The sequence below is a fragment of the Episyrphus balteatus genome, chromosome 3 (assembly GCF_945859705.1).
Source record: "Episyrphus balteatus chromosome 3, idEpiBalt1.1, whole genome shotgun sequence".
NCBI lineage: Eukaryota > Metazoa > Arthropoda > Insecta > Diptera > Syrphidae > Episyrphus > Episyrphus balteatus.
In genome coordinates this window covers 26263828-26286117 of record NC_079136.1, presented here as the reverse complement: position 1 = coordinate 26286117, position 22290 = coordinate 26263828, and the positions used below count along the sequence as shown (strand labels likewise).

At 30.1% G+C, this 22290-nt stretch overlaps 3 protein-coding genes across 5 annotated transcripts in view; 2 read left to right on the top strand and 1 right to left on the bottom strand.

Annotated features, from left to right (window-relative positions):
• The window catches only part of LOC129916165 (uncharacterized), a 38979-nt gene extending 31813 nt beyond the window's left edge, over positions 1–7166 (bottom strand). The window contains exons 1-3 of one of the 3 annotated variants that reach the window (XM_055995974.1): positions 6607–7166; positions 6218–6546; positions 6058–6146 (exon numbers count right to left, since the gene is read on the bottom strand). In XM_055995974.1, the coding sequence (XP_055851949.1) occupies positions 6058–6146; positions 6218–6347 (219 nt within the window). In that variant the 5' untranslated portion in view covers positions 6348–6546; positions 6607–7166. Of the gene's footprint in view, positions 1–6057; positions 6147–6217 lie in introns of all 3 variants that reach the window. The other 2 variants (XM_055995975.1, XM_055995973.1) reach the window with 2 other exon arrangements.
• LOC129916163 (guanylate cyclase soluble subunit beta-1) overlaps positions 1–16909 on the top strand; it is a 156219-nt gene extending 139310 nt beyond the window's left edge. The window contains exon 16 of the mRNA XM_055995969.1: positions 16543–16909. Within this exon, the coding sequence (XP_055851944.1) occupies positions 16543–16798 (256 nt within the window). The 3' untranslated portion in view covers positions 16799–16909. The remainder of the gene's footprint in view (positions 1–16542) is intronic.
• A 109-nt stretch (positions 16910–17018) lies between these two features.
• LOC129916162 (probable 2-oxoglutarate dehydrogenase E1 component DHKTD1 homolog, mitochondrial) overlaps positions 17019–22290 on the top strand; it is a 107397-nt gene continuing 102125 nt past the window's right edge. The window contains exon 1 of the mRNA XM_055995968.1: positions 17019–17280. The gene's annotated coding sequence lies outside the window, so the exon portion shown is untranslated. The remainder of the gene's footprint in view (positions 17281–22290) is intronic.

Below are 22290 nucleotides of genomic sequence, written 5' to 3'. Positions count from 1 at the left end.
AACTCAAACAAATAAACCTTTGAATTAATTGGCAAATGTGGTGGTGAGTGGGTGGTTAGCTAATTAAAAACACGGGTACCAACCACAATAAAATTAAAACTTTCAAAAAGTTAAAGTTGAGGGCTGAATTTTGTAATCCATGTCGTATGTTCTAGCTTTTGATTTTTGTTTATTAAATGTCTATCATTATAGGTACCACATGTAACACAAATAATTTAAAATCCAGCGCTTTCGGCAAAAGTCAAAAGGTAGTAGATTTTTTAATTTTTTCATTTTTTTTTTATTTAAGATTTTTATTTTTAACAACGCATTACCATCAGTCGCCAAAGGGTAGATTGTTACCCTCCTGAAACTTAATAGGTTGTCGATTTATTTTTAATTCTACAACATTTAACCTTAAAAAGAATTTTAACCTTTATCGGAAATATAAATTATGACTAAGATCGTTTAAGTAGGAGGTAAAATAGAACTCAAGTTGGCTACTTTAATTAAAATTTATGGAAATTAATACTAAAAGATTTTGCACTCTAATGGCTATTTCACGCCATTCACCTTCATCTTCGCCATTATGATGATAAACCAACCCCCTCTTGCCACACTTTTTTTTTCCTGAAAGATGATTTGAAAATAAATTCACGGCCAAGTAAACATTTTAAATTTATCCCAAGGGATAGACTTGAGTTTTAGAGAACGATGAAGCTGATAAGCAGCTTGCATAAAATTTAATTTTCATTTGGGACTTGGGTTAATGCGGTTCTCTGATGATGTTGAAGATGGTGATGGTGGGTGGGTGGTTGTGAATAAAAATGAGTGTAATGGAAAATGTAAACAGTCTTAAATGGTTTATTTTAATATTTATTTTTTTTTTGTTCTTAGATTCATTTCATTTTATTGCTTTGCCTTCAGGGTTTATGGTTAATTTTGACAGAAGGTTGTATAATTAAATGCAAAGGTCAGCAGAATTAAAGACCTAAATGACTTATATGTGTATGTGTTCTTTGTGAACATGACATCGTAAAAGGAGAGGAGGAATTCTGATATACGACTAAAAACATTTATTGTTGATAAAAATCTCTTAAAAATTTAATTAAATTGTTTATTTAAATTATTATGAGCTGAAACACGAATTGTAACTCATTTGGTGTATTTTAGAATATAAGTTAAAATAATTCCAAATAGAAGAAGAGCTGACAACGAACGTCATATGGATAACGAACACATAAATTGGTAAACTTGTGTGGTAAATGACAGAAATCCTAACTAACGGAGTGAGAAAAAGGATTGCCAAGTTACTTAAGAAAAATACAATGAAAACTACCCGTAGTCTACTAGGTACAAGGTATATTGAACCATGGACTACAGAAAAGTTGAATATTTATTAAAATTGAAAGTGGATGCAAAAGGGTTTCTAACAGTCATGAAAAATAAATTTAAAAAACTTGCCAACAAATTTAAAGAAAAAGTTTATATTAAAGAATATTTTTTGCTGAAAGTCTTGGCTTTGGCATTCTATAACTTACCTCAAAAGTCTTAAAAAAACTCATGTCTAAAAGTAGCGAATTTAAACCCCAAGGAGAAGATTACAATTTTAATAAAAAAAAACTGCTATTACACATGTGATACATGATTTCAAGCTATTTTTTAATACCTACTGATTCCTGATAGAAAAGCAGTGCTGGTTTAAGCACTACCGGCGGCGCCCCTGGGCAAGATTGCAAGTGGCGCCTCTCAACAAAAAAAAATGTTTTACCTCTTATATACTTGTTAATGCATTTATGTAGCAAAGTGAAGTTTATTAAAGTACATTAGCTTAACTTAAAAAAAAAATTTTTTATTTATGTTATTTAGGCTCAATTGACAAGTTTACCTTTATATTTGACTTTTTGACTTAACACATTTGAAGAGTAGTTCCAGTAGGTACAGTTGGTTTTATTTGAACAATATTTATTCAAAAACTTTTTCAACTGAATGATTCACTCATTCTGAAATCCAATAAAAAAATTTGAATCGTTTCCACCCAATTCTGATATTTAAGAGTGCTTACGTTGCACCTATTTGCAATTATTTAAATCTTCACTTATGTAGTCTTTTAAAGTACAATATTTTACAAATAACCCAGGTACATATGACTATACAGCTGAGAGCTGATTGATATTCTTTTCGGTACAGTTCTTTACTCATTATTATTACAGTCTGGATATTCTCCATAAACTATTTTGTCTCGTTGGTCTATTCTTTTCCATATCCGGAAAAAATAAAGAAACACACTCCATCTCCATATTACCAGCTATGATTTAGTGATTTATACATAAGGGCGCCTTTGCAAAAATTAAATTGGTTAGAGGAATATTAGGATTGCTTTAGTCTTTTAAAAGAAATTGGAGCGCCTTGTTCTTCAAAGATGAACGAAGTTTTTGGACACTATTGTCCTTCCGGAAGCCAAACAAATGAACCCAAAATTTTGGGGCGCTTTTATTCTTCAAAAAGCTTAGGACAAAAAATTAAGAGCGGCTTTGAAAAAGTAAAATACAAACAAATTGGGGCACCTATGTGAAAGTAAAAATAAACAAAACATCGATTGGAAAGACTTCGTTATTTATATAGACTTTTGTAAAAGTTCAATTCTTGCGCCCCTGGGCGATGGCCCAGGCTGCCCCTCCCCCCCCCCCTAAAACCGGCCCTGTAGAAAAGACATACAACTGCATTTTAGATTTTAAATTTCTTGCAAACTAAGAAGCCAATTTCATACAGAAATGTTCAACCATAATAACTATTCAAAATTTAGTAAATTTTTTAAAAAAACACATTTTAGATTTTTTTAAAATAGGTAGATACCAAAGCAAAAAAATAACAAAAATTATTAAAATTATTTTTATTTATATTGAATAGGTACCTACCTACACTTTTTTTTTTTTTTTTGAAAAATCAATTTTTTTGCTTATGCTGAGGTAAGCTCAGGGGGGTTCCAGGATTCTTCCCAAAGAAGCAACAAAACTTGGGTTTTTGAAAGTTCCAAACTTTTAATCCTTAATTTCAATCGGTTTTATTTATTGTTCACTTCAAGCTTATTATATACAGGGTGTCCCAAAAGTAATGGATCAAACGAAATATGCAGATAGGCCAACTTTAGGGCTCTCAGAATTTAGTAACTTGTTCATCCCAAATCCTTACGGTTTTCAATTTAATGCAGTTTTTGTGAATTATCGAAAAATCTCGGCTTTGCAACAGTATTTTGCTTCCTCCGGTCATAATTGATTTTTGTTTTTTACAATTCTTTCACTAAAACATTGGTTAATAAGAATAAATAATTATTTAATCAAAATATTTTTTATTTCATACGCCATTTTGCTGCAAATTAATTAACAGTTCCATGTTTTATAAAAACTCAATTACTTAATTTTTTTTCAGAGCAACACACTGCAAAAAATTTGTATGGTGTGACACAGGTTAATTATTTTAAAAACTTGCCGTGTTATTGCACTTTTCAAAAATGTATAAAAGTTTCCAAACTTGAAGTTAGAACAAAAGATATTACAATTTTAATGCAACAAAACAGGCCTTTTCAGAGAAAAATAACAAAGAAAAATAAACACATTTCCTCGACTGTTGTTTGTTTATTTCTTTTTGAATAAAAGCCTCGATTTTTGTTTGTTATTTTGCTCGGAAAACCCCTGTTTTTTTGCATTAAAATTGTAATATCTTTCGTTCTAATTTGAACTTTGGAAATTTTTATACATTTTTGAAAAGTGCAATAACACGGCAAGTTTTTAAAATAATAAACCAGTATCACACCATACAATTTTTTTTCGGGATGTTCCTCTCAAATAAAAGTAAGAAATTGAGTTTTTATAAAACATGGAACTGTTACATAATTTGCAGCAAAATGGCGTATGAAATAAAAAATATTTTGATTAAATAATTATTTCTTATTATTAGGCAATGTTTTAGTGAAAGAATTGTAAAAAACAAAAATCAATTATGAGCGGAGGAAGCAAAATACTGTTGCAAAGTCGAGATTTTTCGATAATTCACAAAAACTGCATTAAATTGAAAACCGTAAGGATTTGGGATGAACAAGTTACCAAATTCTGAGAGCCCTAAAGTTGGCCTATCTGCATATTTCGTTTGATCCATTACTTTTGGGACACCCTGTATATACAATGTCTTAATCTTTATTTATAACAAGTTACTTCATATATTTTGGTGTCCCCGGTACACAATCCGGAGAGAAATCTGGTCGGAACTCACAATGAGAACCTATGTCCAACGAGCTAAGAAACTCGAAGGATAAGTCTAAGGAATCCGAATGGAATCCTATGTCCCCACAATACGGAGAAAAGTCTGGTCGGAACTCGGCAGGAGAACCTATGTCCAACGAGAAGCTCGAAGGAGTAGTCTGTGGGAATCCCAATGGAAACCCTTATGTCCCCAAAATGTGGAGATAATTCCGGTATAATTTGTTAGTATAATAATAATTTCCTGTTCTAAATTCTATTGTAAACTACCTGTGTTGATTTCTGATTCCCTAATACAACTAGCTACTTATTTACTATTTAGGACCAAAAATTCAAGAAAACGACGATCAAGAAGAGCTGCCTCTAATTGCCAAGTCTTTTTCTAGGTCTACTTGGCTCTGTGTCTATACACTAAATGAATAGGTACTTGGAAACAGAGAATCGCAAGATCGACCACTTAATCACAATTTTTGTTTCCTCATATGTTATTCGTTGCTAAAACTTACTGTGAAGTATAACACTTCTAAAAGCTAAAATTGCATGAAAACTAATTTTCTTGTAGGATGACGATCGTCGTTTCTCTTCGTTTATTTTTTTTGTTTCTTTTGTTTTTAAGTTGTGTGGCTACGTCACATGGCATGCGTATGCCTTTTAGAGAAGGTAATGTTTGGGCATTGCGGATATGCCGATTGTGTAAAATTTACTTATACAATTTTCATCTCTTTATTAGAAATGGATTTATAAGTTGTGACGCATCGTCACAATAGTAAAAAACGGTGGTCCGACTTCTTTTTCCAGAAATAATAACGGTGGCATGAAGCCATCGTTAAGCTAATAAGGTCTCAAATACTATATTAGCATACAAAATATTGTGCCAATTCGTACATAATAGGCTATAATGGGTTTATCAAAAATGAATGTGTTTGATTTCGGATTTGCGTGTAACTGTTCAAATTGAAGGAAATCACCTACAAATATTTTAAAACAAGGTCGAATCTCGTACGAAAAGTGCCAAATTTGGTAAAATTTCTTTAAAGACCTATTATGATACAATTTGTTGGATTTCCCAAAAAATTCTTGTAATAAATTCGACTAAATTTCACCAACTCTGTTTTAAATAAAAAAACAAGAAAGAATTAAAAAAATTACAACACTGAATAATCAAGTTTTTCGTCTAACTATTAGTCTATTATTTTTCGCTATGTGCGGACCCAGCTTTAGGGCTACAGTTGGAGCAAATGTTGTATTAATTTTCCAAATCAAAATATAACACACATATACTTAGTCACTGTATGTGTAACTTTTTTAAATCTTTTTTTGTTGAAAAAATTCTCGGTTGGTCAAATAATCGATCACATCAATGTGATTATGTTTAAGTTTTCGTTGTATTGCAAACATTTATGACGTCAAATTTAATTTACAATTGCTTTGACTGTAATTTCAAGCTATCACAAAAAAAGTTTGCAAAAAAAAAAAACTATGAATTATAGTGAAAAACTCTATACAATGCTGCTTTAGTAAAGTGTAAAACACAAAATATTTTTACCAAAACAATTTATTCTATGGTTTTGAACGACACCATTGTGGTACTGTAAAAATTGCCTTAAATGCAAGCATTTATAATAAACAGAATAAATTTTTACAAATTCTAAAACTGCATCATCAATTTTCATTAAAACCTTATGAATGTATACGAGCTTAAAAAAATGTTTAAATAAGTTTATTCTGATTTTGAACAATTCGATTTGAAAATTGCACTAAAATATTCAAAAAGAACGTATTGCCACTTCTGTGGTTTATCTTTAAAAAAAAAACAACTTACGTCTCCATTTGCATCCATTTTTTCGCGATGATATTTGACAGCAGATAAAACCGCCAATCGAGCAACTTCCTCCGTGTGCATATTTTGTCCTGCAAAATTTATACGAATTAAATCTTTCGCAAATGTCATTCATTTCATTCAAAAAACCATGAATAGCTACCATCACTACAGCCACCAATCACTGCATTCAAGTGGTCGAGGACATCACGTCTCGAACTACGATCCTGTAGTCCACTTCGTGTGATTTTTTCAAATGTGTCCTCGAAAAAGCAATCGAAAATGAAATCCATTTCAAATGAAGCGCAAATTTGGTTGTAGTTGAAACGAGAGTATGTGTTTGTATAGATTCTATGCCGAGGGTTGATTGTTATAAAATCTATTGCCACGTTATCCTACCGGACGTGAAGTTGAAATAAATTTTAAGCTGCCACGAATTGTAAGCTGGCTGCCTTTAGGTCTTTTTTTTATTCCAAATAGCAATCAATTTCTCTTGAATTTGAAAACATAAAAATCAAACTAATGAAATGACTAGGAAAAATTTACACACACAAAAAAGGGAATATATACGGCAGCCTTCAATATAATCGGTAAACTAACTTCTAAGTGCACATATTTTGAAGGGTTATAGAAGGAACAAACATTGCGGCATAAATTTGGTTGCAATTTTGTAGCACACAAATTGAGGATTGTTTAGTGGGTCGTTGACTTTCAAAACTCTTTTGAGTGATTTTGTTTTTCAATTGGGACCGACTTTTTCAAGAGCAAACTTATATCAATTCTCCATAACGAGGTTTTTATTTCGAGCAATACACTAAGACTAACGACTAGGACTTAATTATTGAATGAAGGTGCAGAACCGTGTTTCTGGTTCGTACGACGCGACGTTCATTTCTTCTTTTGCTGGTAGAATTTATCGATTTTAGAATCGACAACTATAACAAATTTGTGTGGTGAATGGGGAGCTAACTATGTCTTGTTTTTAAGGGGACACTTCTAGGTTTTCTTCTTTTTTTTTAGCTTTTGAATGACTGACGGTATGAATAAAATGTTTAAGGTTGGTTTACGTTACCGTCGGGAAATGACGTTAAAATTATGTGTTATGGATTGAGGTAATATAAGTGACTAGATTCGTTTTCTAAGTTTCATTTGTTAGATTATTTCGCTTTGCTGTTTGAAAATAATAAGGGTGACTGTGATTTTGTTCTATTCACTATTTGCGTCTAATAATAATATTCACAGAGTAAAAACAAATTTGAAGCCCTTGCCAGAGAGATATAAGGTAACAAAGTTCTTAGAATTTAGACTGTTCATGTTTCTTCTTTGCTGACCCGTAAATTTTCTCAAGAGACTTTTATCTGAAGACTTTTATCTGACTCCAAAATTCACATGTAGGTAGAGATTTCTTAAACTCGCATTTATGAAGAAAAAAAAAAGCAAACGTTTTAGTTTTTTTTTCACTTATAAGTGAATTCGAAAGTGAAGTGCGTTTAGCAGCTTTACCTTGAGTATTTCATTGTTGCATTGTAAATCTAAATTCTTTGAAATGTTTGAACATACTAAGTGCGTGAACTACAAGTGTTCCTTCGAATTAGACGAGTGGGAAAACGATTTGATAGAAATACATTCACCAGAGCATTTCTGCATATGAAAACTGATATTTGATTAACAAGTTATCTCATTATTCCCATGCTAAAACGCATAAGGCTTACCTCATGGAAGCAAACAACAGCAAGAAAACAATAGCAGTTGCTGGGTGCTGGCTCCTTAGGGAATACATATGAATCATTGGGCCAGTACCTACTATTAGGTTGTACAGGAAGATGGATCCTTATGAAAGATTCTGCTTCTGTCTGCAGCATGGTAGTGATTTTCTCGTAAAAGACTTTCAAAAAATGTTTTGGAAAAAAAAAAGTTCAGTAAATTTAAGAAATAGCTCAGGGAAATTAGTCAAAATATGGGCATGAAATCGCATTTTTCGCGGGACAAAATTTTTTTCATGAAATGTGTTCGGGTGGTTGTCCTTATCATAAAAGTCAATTTGTTGGAATAATTGGAGGTTGGGAACAGCCGCCATCTTGGAAAAGAGATTGGTATCGTTTTTATTGAATAGCTCCATTGTTATTCATTTTAACAAAAAATGACAAAGGTAAGACTTATTAACAATAAAATTATCTAAGAAATGATATACAAAACAATTCCGTGAGTTGATTAAATAAAATTTTATAGTTGGTCAAAGTGCGGGTTTGTATCGCAAGGTTGGGACAAAATGACATTTTTTCATATATCTGACGAACTTTTGATTTGTTTGGATAATTCTTCAAGAATGAATTGTAGTACTTATAATTACCTATAAAATGAGCCCACAATCGTTATTGTCACCATCGTATTGTAGAAGTAATCTAACTCCGAAACTCTCCATGTACTAGTCAAAAGTAAGAAAAAAGCTGTTTTTTTGCTAGTAGGCCGAGAAAATTTTGGGAGTAGAGGTATAACCAAAATATAAGTACGCAGTTTTGCAGCCATACGCGTGTTAATGTCGATTTCAAAGGTCTGACAACTCAAATTTTGTGCTTTATACGGTTTTTGGGGGGTTAAATAACGTAAGTTTTCCAGTTAATGTGAATGGGCTAAATTTATACTATTTGAAATTATAAATATACAAGCTGATGCTCTATTATTTTTCCTAAATCTGAACACCCCAATCTTGAGGATGTGACCAAGAGAACTATATATAAGCCGTTTATACGATTATGTTTTAGAAGCTTTTTTCGTTTAGATTTTTGTTTGTTTATTTGAATTGAAAAGCCTGATATGGTTAGTTAAAAAAGCTTATATCGTGAGTTCTATTAACCCCATAGCCGAGATTGAGGTGTCCAGATTTAGGAAAAATAATAGAGCATCAGCTTGTATATTTATAATTTCAAATAGTATAAATTTAGCCCATTCACATTAACTGGAAAACTTACGTTATTTAACCCCCCAAAAACCGTATAAAGCACAAAATTTGAGTTGTCAGACCTTTGAAATCGACATTAACACGCGTATGGCTGCAAAACTGCGTACTTATATTTTGGTTATACCTCTACTCCCAAAATTTTCTCGGCCTACTAGCAAAAAAACAGCTTTTTTCTTACTTTTGACTAGTACATGGAGAGTTTCGGAGTTAGATTACTTCTACAATACGATGGTGACAATAACGATTGTGGGCTCATTTTATAGGTAATTATAAGTACTACAATTCATTCATGAAGAATTATCCAAACAAATCAAAAGTTCGTCAGATATATGAAAAAATGTCATTTTGTCCCAACCTTGCGATACAAACCCGCACTTTGACCAACTATAAAATTTTATTTAATCAACTCATGGAATTGTTTTGTATATCATTTCTTAGATAATTTTATTGTTAATAAGTCTTACCTTTGTCATTTTTTGTTAAAATGAATAACAATGGAGCTATTCAATAAAAACGATACCAATCTCTTTTCCAAGATGGCGGCTGTTCCCAACCTCCAATTATCCCAACAAATTGACTTTTATGATAAGGACAACCACCCGAACACATTCCATGAAAAAAATTTTGTCCCGCGAAAAATGCGATTTAAATTACTAATTTCCCTGGGCTAAAAAGTGTTCAAAAATATAATATTTGGAATAAGAAAAAAAACGTTCCAAATATTTTTTTTAGAAAATAAACCTATAAATTTTCTTTAAATTTTATTTTTACATGATTATTTAAATTTGCTTTTAAATGGGGTTGGGGCCAAAATTCTGCCAGGTTCATAATTTTTTTTTTTTTCAAATTTCTGCTTTTCATAATTGAATCATTTATTTTCAAAACATGATAAGTCCACTTTTTTTCAAGTTTCGTTTTTTTGACTAAATTAGTACTCCAGGGATAACCACGTCTGTCTTCAAAATATGAAGCATCTACTCCATCTATATCCGATCTTACAGCTACGCGAAATATTTTTTTAGTATCAAAAACAGAATAAGTCCCAGACTTATCATCTTTTGAAAATTAACAACAGCTTCTTTTTGTCTAAATGCTATATTCGACTAATGATTGAAAATCTTAAGTTTAAAGCTACTTTAAAGTTAAATAAATAGTCCGGACATTGTATTTTAATCTCTAATACAATTGTTTGATAGACTGGGGCTAAAAGTAAAATTGTATTTCCATTTTAAAACTAATTTCACATCCGTTTATTTTCAAAGTATGATAAGTCCAAAAGCGTTTTTATTTTTTATCTTTTGAACTATCGCTCCAAAAATTAAAAACGAAACGGTATTTTGTAGGTAGGCAAGAGCTCTACAGAATATATTTTTTTATAAATTTTGCTACGCATATCAAAAGAAAATAGAACGTTTTTTTCTTCTCCTGAAAAATTAAAAATCATGGACTTATCATGTTTTGCAAATAAATGATTCAATTATGAGAAAGTTATAAGGAGTCAATCTGAGCATTTGAAAAAAAAAAAATAGAGTGTGTGTACACATGTACACGTGACTGAAGTTATACTTCTCACTCAGTATTTAAATGAATTTCATTTGATATTTTTATTATTTTTGTTTTATATTATTATTAATATAATCAAACAGTGTATTTTTTTAACTATCTCAGCTTATGGTATTCTTAGGAAATTTTTTGATGCTATTTCCGTACCGAAACCCAAGACAATCTGACTTCCCTGAATATAGTTATGCATGAAAAATTCTTTATAATTGGAAACTAAGAGTCTTCATACCAATTTCCGGGGCTAAATTTTTGAGAAAAAAATGGTCTCTGAATGGCGATTGCGTCATAATCCCTTTGACATTCTTGTCCCATAAGAAATATAACTTCAAAATAAAATTTTTTAAAAGACAGAATAGAAAAAAAAGAAGAATTTTGAAAAACAGAATTTTTGTAATAAAAGAAGAATTTTGAAGTCAGAATTTTGACCCGCTCCCTTTTCATTGGCATAGCTAAAATTTTTTTCGAAAAACGTTTGATATGTTTTATACATACAAGTCCTAGCTTGGGCATATAAGTTCTTTAAGTTGATTAAACATAAAGCGAAATAGCACCACTAAAAGGAATCTGATGATCGGGTTGGTCCCCGTGAAAAAGCTGTAACTCCAGCTCACGAGTATGAAATTGGTGGTAACACACACAAGCTGTTGTTGTCCTTTAAAAAAACATTTAACTTTGATTGCACTACTTTATCATTTTAAAGGAATCTATTTTTGTTGCAGTGTTATCATTTTTTAAAAATTAAATTTAAGGTTAAATCGGTCACTGTGGTGTATGTGTAACATTTTGTTTTGAAATTTTATTAATAAAAAGTTTTCCTAATGAATTCTTTTTTTACTTGCGATATAGGTACTATAGGGCAAGTTTAGGATTCGTAAAAAAAATCGAACTCGAGATAACAATTTTACATGACATTACGATGATGGAGAATGCCAAAAAAGTGGGTCCGGCAATTCTGTCTGTCTGTCTGTCTGTCTGTCTGTCTGTCCGTCTGTCTCTATCTGGAGCTGCAGCCTAAACGAGTGAAGTGATTTTCTTCAAACTTGGTAGTTAGCAGTTTTTGGTGATTCCCTAGAGGGGAAATTGAAATTTTTTTTTTATGACCAAAACTAACGGTACCTGCCATATAACGGAAATAGAAAAGTTAATTTTTTTCAAAAACGGCTCTAACGATTTTGATTAAAATTTTTGTGTGTAATACTTCACATAAGGGCCAACTTTTTAAATAAAAAAAATATTTTTTGTACCGTTATTAACGGTACCTGTCATAGAACGGTTTTTTTCGTTTCTGAATATCTCGTACAAAATTAACCCGATTTAAATGAAAATTTTTATACAGAAGTGTGTAAGTAAAGATAATATTAAAATTTTAGAAAATTTTCAAAAAACGCATTTTTGGTTTTTTAAAAAATATTTCAAAATTTTTTTTTGAAAAATCAATTTTATGAAAACGGATCAATGAAAAATTTTGAAATTTAGTTTTTATGTGTAAATTAATTATTTCTTCAAAATGGCATACCAACTTTTTTTTTGAAAAATGTTAAAAAAAATTTATATATAAAAAATTATTTTTTTAAAAAACGGCTCCTACAATTTTCAAAATTTTTTTTCTAAAAATACCTTTTTATACGAGAAATAAAATGGCATATTCGTTTTTTTTTTTAAGATATTTTAAAACGGAGTTTTATTAATTATAAAAACAAATTTAATTTTTTTATACTACTTATGAAATTTCTTCAAAATATCGAATTTTAAATTTCTTGAATAAAAAGCTTTAACATTATAGTTACTTTAAGCATAAGAGCAAGTACGTGCGACCCCAGTCGTGCAATTTATTTTCTATTGAACTTGATGGAATGGATATGGTTTAGAAAGTTTTTTTTTGAGTAATTGGTCAAATTGCGTTTTTTATCTACTAGTATTTCTGCGTTCTATCAAACTTTCAAATTTAACCTTAAAAATTGCCAATTTTTTGTATTATATTTTATAGTTTGTAAAGAACTGTTGGTTCGAGATTATTTTCTGGTAATAAACGCTGTTGGCGGTAACCACACATTAAAAGTGACATTTTCAGATATTGTTGTAACAGTACGTGTGGTGGGTTAAAATGTGAGAATTTTACTTGTTAATCAGGTCACACCTACATAGCTGGGAAAAGATCATAGAATTACACAATTTTTTTTTTTTTTTTAAATAAATCAAACAATTTGGTGTAAATAAATTATATTAAACAAATATTTAATTGATTTAAATTTTTATAAGCAAACAGTTACTCGTAATTTCTTTATGTAAATATTAACTTAACTACCATTTAACTGGTTAATATTATTTAAACATTATACTTCGAGCTTAAGTTTGAACGTGTTTTTTTCTATGAAACCCACATATATTTCAAGTTGTTGTTATTATAAAAAAAAAACTTTCAATAAACCATCATGATTAATTTCATAAATTTAAATAGCAGAACAATTAAAAACACATGAAAATCCTCTCTTTTTAATTTGCCTTATTAATTGTTTTTGGTTAAGTACCAGGCAATGATATGTATTTTATTTTTTAATTTTTTAATCTGAATATAACTCCTGGTACCATATATTTTAACACTCTGCTAATAATTTTCATCACATTGTTGCAAAAAAAAAACAAATGTTAAATTATTTATTTTTCGTTTCAGGACTTTGTCATGATAATTCACAAAATCCAAAACCTTTTTTCTCTCACTATCAGTACGTTGAAATCCTCATTTTTTTAAAAATGAAAGGATAATAAAAATAAATCCCATTGTCATTTATTATTGGTGTGTGTGTGTGTTTTTTTTTTTTGTGAAGATGCTTACAAATATAGATACATATTTATGTATATAAACAAAATAAATTCAGTGTGAACACCTATGCAGTAAATATAGTTGAGTTAAGTGAGAAATAAATTCCAATTCTTTGATGAACAAATCTGTTTATTTGTATACTCTTACCATATACAAAATCGATGTTCATAAGATAAAGTGGGAGCAGGGAAAATGAAAACAAAAATATTTTGGAGAGAGAAAATATTTAAAAAATCTGTTTTTGATCAAAAGTTATTATTTTGTCTACAAGCTATATGAAATGAAGTGTTTTTTTACAAAAAATATTTACTATAAAGTTATTTAACGAAATTAAATTTTGGGCGTATTTATTTCAAACCACTTTTGAGATACAGATTAATGCACAAGTGAAAAATGCTTAACGTATACCGATCATTCCAGTAAATAGTGATCATGTGTAACATTGATTGGACGCACCCATGCAAAAGTGCCAATTTTCATTTCACTAAAAAGAATCGTTAAGATTAACACTTACTCTTCGGGGGAAATAGAAATTTGGAAAAATCTTAACTATTGATTTCATTAGGGGGGTTCACATTGACAAACTTACCGCTGCCGTTTGGTCTGATCAGATGGTATTTTGATAATGTGAACACCCATCCGACGCACATAGGAGTATTTGCAGTAAAAACCTGGTCATAAGTCAATTTTCTGAAAATCAAAATTTACTCCAAAAATTTTGGCAAAGTGGGTGCAAAATAATCACGTGTCAATATGCTGCACTCATTTTTTTGTTTTTCGATCGTGTCTTGTTAAAAAATGAGTTCAAAGTTAACTGTTACATCTACCTCATTTTATTTGTTTTTAGTTATTTATTAACGATATTAATAAAGTTTTGAAAATGTTAGATGTTATTTTCTATTTTAATGCGGGCTTAGAACTAGTATCTAAAAACTTGATATTTGTGATAAGTTATTATTTGAACTTTAATGATTTTGTTTTAGTATACCCCGTTATTCTGCGATGAATTGAAACTTATGAGTTAGTTTATATATTCTTTTACACAATCCAACAAAAATTGGGTGCTCTTAGGTGCTCTTTAGAGAATCGAGGGTCAATTAGTTTTTCACTTTCTGATAGAAAATACTCCTTACTTTATGCAACGTTTTTTTATTTTTAAATTAAATTTACTGATGTTATTAGTGTATTTTATTTTGGGTGATCTTAATGAAGGTTGGGGAAGAGAGAAAAGAAACTGAGAATTGCGTATTAGGGATGACGAAAAAATTTGAGAAAAATAATGTCGACAGGCCATTTCAAATTTTTGAGTTTTTGAAAAAAAAATAAAAACAATAAAAACTAGGTGAGAAATAAATTCCAATTCGAGGGTCAATTAGTTTTTCACTTTCTGATAGAAAATACTCCTTACTTTATGCAACGTTTTTTTATTTTTAAATTAAATTTACTGATGTTATTAGTGTATTTTATTTTGGGTGATCTTAATTAAAGTTGGGGAAGAGAGAAAAAAAACTGAGACTTGGGTATTAGGGATGAGGAAAAAAATTTGAGAAAAATAATGTCGACAGGCTGAGTACAGGCCATTAATCAATTTTTTTAGTTTTTGGTATAAAAATAAAAATAACAAAAACTAGGTCTATATTGTATTTTCTTGTAGGGATACTCATTTTAAACAGAAATAGTAACAAAAACCACGAAAAATAATTATGGTCAGGTTTTTGACGACAATACTCCCATGTGCGACGGTCTGTCCGGTTTGCCGAATGGTTTTCAAAAAATTATTAAATTTGAAGATAGTTTCAGATTACCCATTTTACGCCTTTCTAAAATTGGAAAAAAACGTATCGAAAAGGATTTTAAAGCAGTGCATTCAAAGTTTGTTGCTTAGTTAAGGGTTTTAACTTTAAAATCTAAAAAAAGATGAATTTAGAACATTTTTGCAGCTCTTTAAAATGTTAAATTTGACACAAAAAGTTACTATTTTAGGAAAGAATGCAATCAATTCTATTATTTAAAATTACAACTTTAGCAAATTAAAGTAGGTGAAATTATGCAAAAACTTTGAACTTTTTTTTAAAAACAATTGCACACTTAGTTTCTTTTCTAAGTACCTACTTCTCTATCTAATATCACAAAAAACTCCTTACAAATGAAACTATTCAAGATGTTACCAAAGCTTAACACCTGAAATATTTCTCAGCCATTTATTCACTCTTCCATTGAACAAAAGCATTAACATAAAAAAACGCTCAAAGGAATAGTGAATATACAAATTAAAACCTTACACGAAATCCGCTTAACACAAAATGGAAAAGAAAATCCTTTGCTCTGCCATCTGCAATCGTTTAAAATATTTCTCTTCTGTCTTTTGTAGATAGAAAAAATGTACCTATATTTTATATACAGTAGCGAGCAAAAAAAATGCAAAAAATAAAAACATTTGCATTTTTTTGCTCGTCTAAAAACGCATATTTAGGTAGACTTTTGACCAAATAATGGTTTTGGAGTAAAATATTCCACAAATTGACTCTGTTTAATGAACATAAAACAGTTTCAATATGCCAAATTTGGTAACTTATTTCTTTTTCAAAACTCTTTAAACTTTTTTTCGTTTGCATTTTTTTTGCTCGCTACTGTATATACACTCGTATAGTTTACCATGTAGATGTCACTCATACGCACGAGTTCCTTAAAAAAAAATGTATAAAGTAAAACAAAAAAAAAAGTATCAACTTCAGAAACAAAGCAAAAAAAGAAACACAAAAAAAAAGCAAAGGCAAGTATAAGAGATTCCTCCTAGAATCAAAAACAGCAATAGCAAGAGCAACATCTCTTTCCAGCTCTCACATAGCACAGAACTTTGGTTATACACATAGACCGTATAATAACCCAGCTCAAGTTTATCACCAGGCAACATTCATTTCCCACTTCAGAATCTCCTTAATCCCATTTGCACATTTCCACATTTCCCACATTTCCACACCACCTCATAGATCCAAACCAAACCAAACCAACCCGACTCCCGACCAACCAACAAACACTCAACACACTCTCTATCTCTCTAAATACACGCAGCCAGCAGAGCAACTCTGCACAAATTTACAAGGCAGCAGTTTTAACTCGTCATCGTATATTTTCCATTTTACAGATTATTGTGTCAAGAGATCAACCAGGATGATTCATTCCATTTGGAATACCGTGGCCCGGTTGTGATGAAGGGGAAGCCCACGCCCATGAAATGCTGGTTCCTGTCGAGGAACACAAATGGAAATGACCCAAATGCAGATTCGCCAGCACCAGTCACAGATACAACTACAACAACTGTTGGTGACAGGACAACGTCGAGTTCTGATAATGTGTCAACATCCACTCAATCTGCAACAAGCAACCAAGACCCCACATAGAAGAAGAAAGGATTTACCCACTGCTGAAGGACGATGAAGAAGATGGCGGCGCACTGCTACTTAGCGTGTATTGAGTAATTATGATGATTAAATTCGTTTTTTTTTTCCTTCTTCGCCTGTTTCTTAATCTTTTTTTTTTATATTGAAGGTAATTAAAATGGATTAAGTGGAAATGAGATTTTCTTCTCAGTTTCCCTTTGTAGTTAATGGTATTGCGCTAAGGAGCAAATATATTTTTATATTTTTTTCTGTTTTTGTGTGTGTTTGTGTGTCCACAAAAAGGACAGAACGAAGAATTATTCTATTTTTTGCTGGCCTGGAATTGTCATGGGAAATTTATTTGCGTTGCTATGAATATTGAACTTGGTACTTGGTCGAAGTGGCTTCCATTAATATTTCCTCCTTTTCCATAAGGAAGCTCTTTCTGTGAATTGTTGAAAATTTCTTGAATAAATATTTGAATGGCAATTTTCGAAACTCAGGTAAATTTTCATTTTTATTCTTGTTTTTTGTTTTTGTTTTTTGTTTTATTTTTATGGATTCAAAACTTTTGTTATCTTAAACTTATGATTATTATTTATTAAATAAGCACAACGGAGATGTTGAAAGCTGGTTTTAGAGAAAGTTTTGCTTTTGTCCTCTTTTTGGATTAAGACTAGGTATGCAGATTTTTTTTTTTTTGCCCTACCTAACCTTTATAATCCTTTGAGAAAAGTTTTCTTAGGTAAAGGGTTTGTGATGGGGAGAAGAAAAAGGCAACAATACTTTCCATGAAATTTAAATATTGGTATAGTAGAGAAATGAAATAGTTGGAGATAAATTCTTTGCCATTAAACCCCGACTATAATAGTAGGCAAGATAACTTACGTGAGATAATGTAATCAAATGAATTTCTTCGTCGTACAAATTTCGGATGTAGCAGTGGAATTAAATAGAAGTATTAAAAACATGTGTCTTACATTTCACATGAATTTTACTTTCGCAAGATAATTATAACAGTAATATTTTTAAACAAAAATAAAACAAAATGCACGAATTTTTCGCAAGTACTTTCTCTTAGCTAAGAAAGATTAACTAAAATTTAATTTAAAAAGAATTTGATTTTTTGATTTTAAAACTTGTACAACAAAGAATTTGTAAGAAAACTTTTTTTGAAAATCGTTTGAGACATTCTTAGACATTCTTATAAAAAAATTCTTTAAAGATAGGTAATTAAAATTTTTCAAACATTAAAAAAAAATCAACACACTAAAACAAATTTTCAAGAATTTGAATTTAAAAAAAATTAAATATTTTTAACCTTATATTAAAGCTACCTTAGCACTAAATGTAGAAAAAACCGTTGAATTCAGTGAAAGCGATAAGGAGAAATTCAGCCATCAAGAAGAAAACATCTTCAAAAGTGAGCAATACAACTGTATGTCCAGGAAAAGAACCAGCCTAATGTACTTATATGCATTAAAATATATATAAAAATCAAAATTTTCAGAAACTAATTTTTTTGATTTTTAAGAAAATTTTCAGTTAAAACCCGACATTGAATCTTATTGAAATTTTGTTTTTAGGTGTTCTAGTTTACAAAATAAATTTTTTTTTTAAAATTTGGACACCAAGTGCAGTTATACTTTTCGTATAGATTTCAAACCATAAATCTCGAAAATCATTATCTAAATAAAATGTACGACTGAGTTGCACGTGGTTGCTCTTGTAGTTCAAAGTATCTTTATTTTAAATATCTATTGGAAATGTATGATTTTTGAGAAAAAAAAAATCAAAAAAAAAATCGAAACTTAAGAATATTAAATTTTTCAATTTAAAAAAAATTTTGTTTACATTTTACACTTCAAAATGAAAAGAATTACATGTTTTATTTGTATTTTGAATAAAACTGGCTTATGCTTTGATGAAATATATGAACCTTAAAAACGGCAACGCCATATTTCCGTTCTCCGATTTTTTTGAGAAAAACTAAAAACGCAGTTTTGTTAGAATCTATAAGACTATATAATACAGTAAAATAAGGAGAAAAAAGGAGTAAATCTCGGAATGAATGTTAGTAGAAATTTTTTTTGCTCAATAATTTCCTTTTTCCATTCTATAACATATCTCAAAAGTCTAGAAAAATCTCATGTCCGCTTGTCGCGATTTCAAGGTCATATCGCGAAATGGAGATTTTCAAAATTAGCAAAAATAGGCTATGGTATTATATACACATATGATACATGATTTCAAGGTATTTTTTAATGCTGATTCCAAAAAATTTAAAATCAAGACAATCTGACGTCTCTGGAAAAAGTTATACCTGTTTTTCATCTGTCAACTCATATTATTATAACAGTTGCAAACTTACTGCCGAAAAACCCTTAAAAGTTATGGTAGATGAACCAAATTTTGCATGAAGATTTTAGAATCCATCATTATTAAAAATCAAAACAATCCATTACAAAAAATATATATACCTACGAAATAATGGTATTTTTTGATGGAGGAGCAAATTTTAGGATATGCACTAAAGAAGATTCTTGTTCATCTTAGGAATAAGTGCAAATAGGCTAATTTTTTCATTTTAATCTTTGTTTGGATATTCTTTATAAGAATAAAACTGCAAGGTTTCTTTTATTTCAAACAGAAAAAAAATTATTATTTCTTGAAGATCTTAAATAAGTTATAAGCTTTTGGTAAACAGGTGTGCTAACAGCATCAAATAACCAATTCTTTTCAAATTGAATCAGTAAACATTTCTAGAAATCATACCCAAATAGATTTGAGTCCTTGAAGGGAGCCTAAATGATATTAAATCCTACCCTTTAAAGGGCTTCTGAGAAAATAATTTCATAAGTTGCCAGAAGTTGGTCTATGTTTTCGACATTTCTCCTTTTACATTCATTACATATTTATTTGCGAATTTTGTATTCCTTTACAAAAAAAAACTTTTCAACTTTAAACCTTTATTTGAAAATGTCAATCGTTTTATGAATTATTATTTTATTCTCTCCCAAGAGATTCACAGGCCATTTCACAATGAAAAAGGGGAGACAAATAAAATTGTGTCAATTCTTTGCGGAACTTCATAAATAACTTATCCCATTTTGACATCTTACTTTTCTGAAGTTTTACCTACCTTTCGTCGATATGTATATAATTCCCCTTGATAGTTGTTTAGGTATATAGTTCGTTTAGAATGAAACCTCTTATGTGTCACTTATTCCATTGTGACCAACTTAACCACTTAATATAATGTCCAAACCAAGTTAGGAAGAAAAAAAATAATTTTCCGATTAATTTCATAACTCTCCCAAAGGGAGTTGTTTCAAAAAGGATAGCATACAGATGAACCATTAATACCCTTAGGGTCAGGAAACGAATAAGTAATGTGTGTACCTTACAAGACTTTTGAAACATTTTTTTTTTTTTTTTGTTTTCAAATCTTCAAAGTTAATTTTTTCAAAAGAGGAAATTCAAATAGAAAAGTGAAATAATACCTTTTTTGAAAAGAAAAACATGAAAAATGAAAGTGAGAATCTGAAGGATTAAAACTTTTTACACTGAAATAGAAGAAATTCAATTTAATACAAAACACTTATAAAAGCAAAAGCCTTTCAGCCAAATCCCACAAGGGTACATACGGATTTCTGTATATTCTCTTGGCTCATGACAATGCCTTTCCTGGTGTTTCAGTGTGTGGGTACCTTTAAAGAGGTATTCCCATACCTTTAATCTAATATTAAAAGTTATTGTCTTCTTTTGGACTTTATCCCCAAAATCCTTATAACTTTTCAAATAGAACTAAGGAAGTATAACACAAAAAAAAAAAAAAACCACCTCATGTGTCAACAATAGACAACTCTTGGGAATGAAATCCAATTCGAGGATTGCTCTATATTGTTGTTTATGGTTGTAGTTGTTTTGTTATTTGAAGTATATAGGTGGACTGTGTAGTGTATAGGTACTAGGGGAGATTTTGTCGTGTTAAAGATGAGTGCTTCGTTTCTCTCAAGTAAGTGTAGGTTGTATAGGAATGTATTATAAGAAGACTTTTTGCCTTTTTGCTTGTAGACTTAGATAAAAATAGCAATAACTTTACATTCTCTTGAGATGAAAAATGATACAATAATACCATCGTTTTGACAGCTATAGGATTTGGGAATATGCGAGTGGGTGTAGTAGGAAGGTCGAAAGGTGAAGCTCTTCTTCGTGTTATTGGGTTATTGTTTGTTTGAATTACAACAAAAGTTGAAAGATTAGATTTTGTCACTCGTAGAAACTTCTAACAATTTACTTTTTTTTTTAGTGAAACAAAAAACAATACCTACAATACCCGGAAATGTTTTGAAAATAAAGTTATTTTTTTGTTTAAAAAGTTTGAACCGTGAAGTAAAAATATTTAGTATTACTACGTTTTTTTGTTTTTGAAATCAAAAATAAAATTGAACGCCGTTTCTGAGTGAATAGGGTTGAAGTTTCCGTTGATTACAAATTTTTTTTTTCAGGAATAGTTCTTTAAGTTCTTTTTTTTAAAATTCTTCTAAAGTCATTGGTCATAAGATTGTAGAATGACGATTCAGAAAAACATCACTTTTAGATCGAATTTGGAGGTAAATTGCGAAACTATTGACCAACATTTGATAACTGTAGTGTGTGAATTCTACTACCAGTCAGTGAGACAATGGTACATTTTGTAATAATGTCAATTGATCATAAAGTGAGAAACATTTTCGGATTGGTTCCAGTTTAGTCAAAAATATGATAACGGTGAAAAGATGTTCTTTTTTAAACACGTTATATCTTTTGATCTACAGTACATACAGATTTGATTTAACTTTAGTACGCATACTTATAATATTTCCTTTCATTTAATATATCACACATAACTGTACGTGCTCTACAAGTTACATAATTTTATATTGAAAAACTTGAAAAATACCTCAAAACACTGTTGCCGATGACCAGCCACATATACAGGGTGTCCCAAAAGTAATGGATCAAACGAAGTATGCAGATAGGCCAACTTAAGGGCTCTCAGAATTTGGTAACTTGTCCATCCCAAATCCTTACGGTTTTTGATTTAATGCAGTTTTTGTGAAATTTCGATAAATCTCGACTTTGCAACAGTATTTTACTTCCTCCGCTCATAATTGATTTTTGTTTTTTACAATTCTTTCACTAAAACATTGCCTAATAATAAGAAATAATTAATTAATCAAAATATTTTTTATTTCATTCGCCATTTTGCTGCAAATGAATTAACAGTTCCATGTTTTATGAAAACTCAATTTCTCACTTTTATTTCAGAGCAACACCCTGAACAAATTTTTTATGGTGTGACCCTGGTTTATTATTTTGAAAACTTGCCGTGTTATTGCAGTTTTCAAAAATGTATAAAAGTTTCCAAAGATGAAATTAGAACGAAAGATATTACAATTTGAATGCAAAAAAACAGAGGTTTTCAGAGCAAAATAACAAACAAAAATCGAGGCTTTTATTCAAAAAGA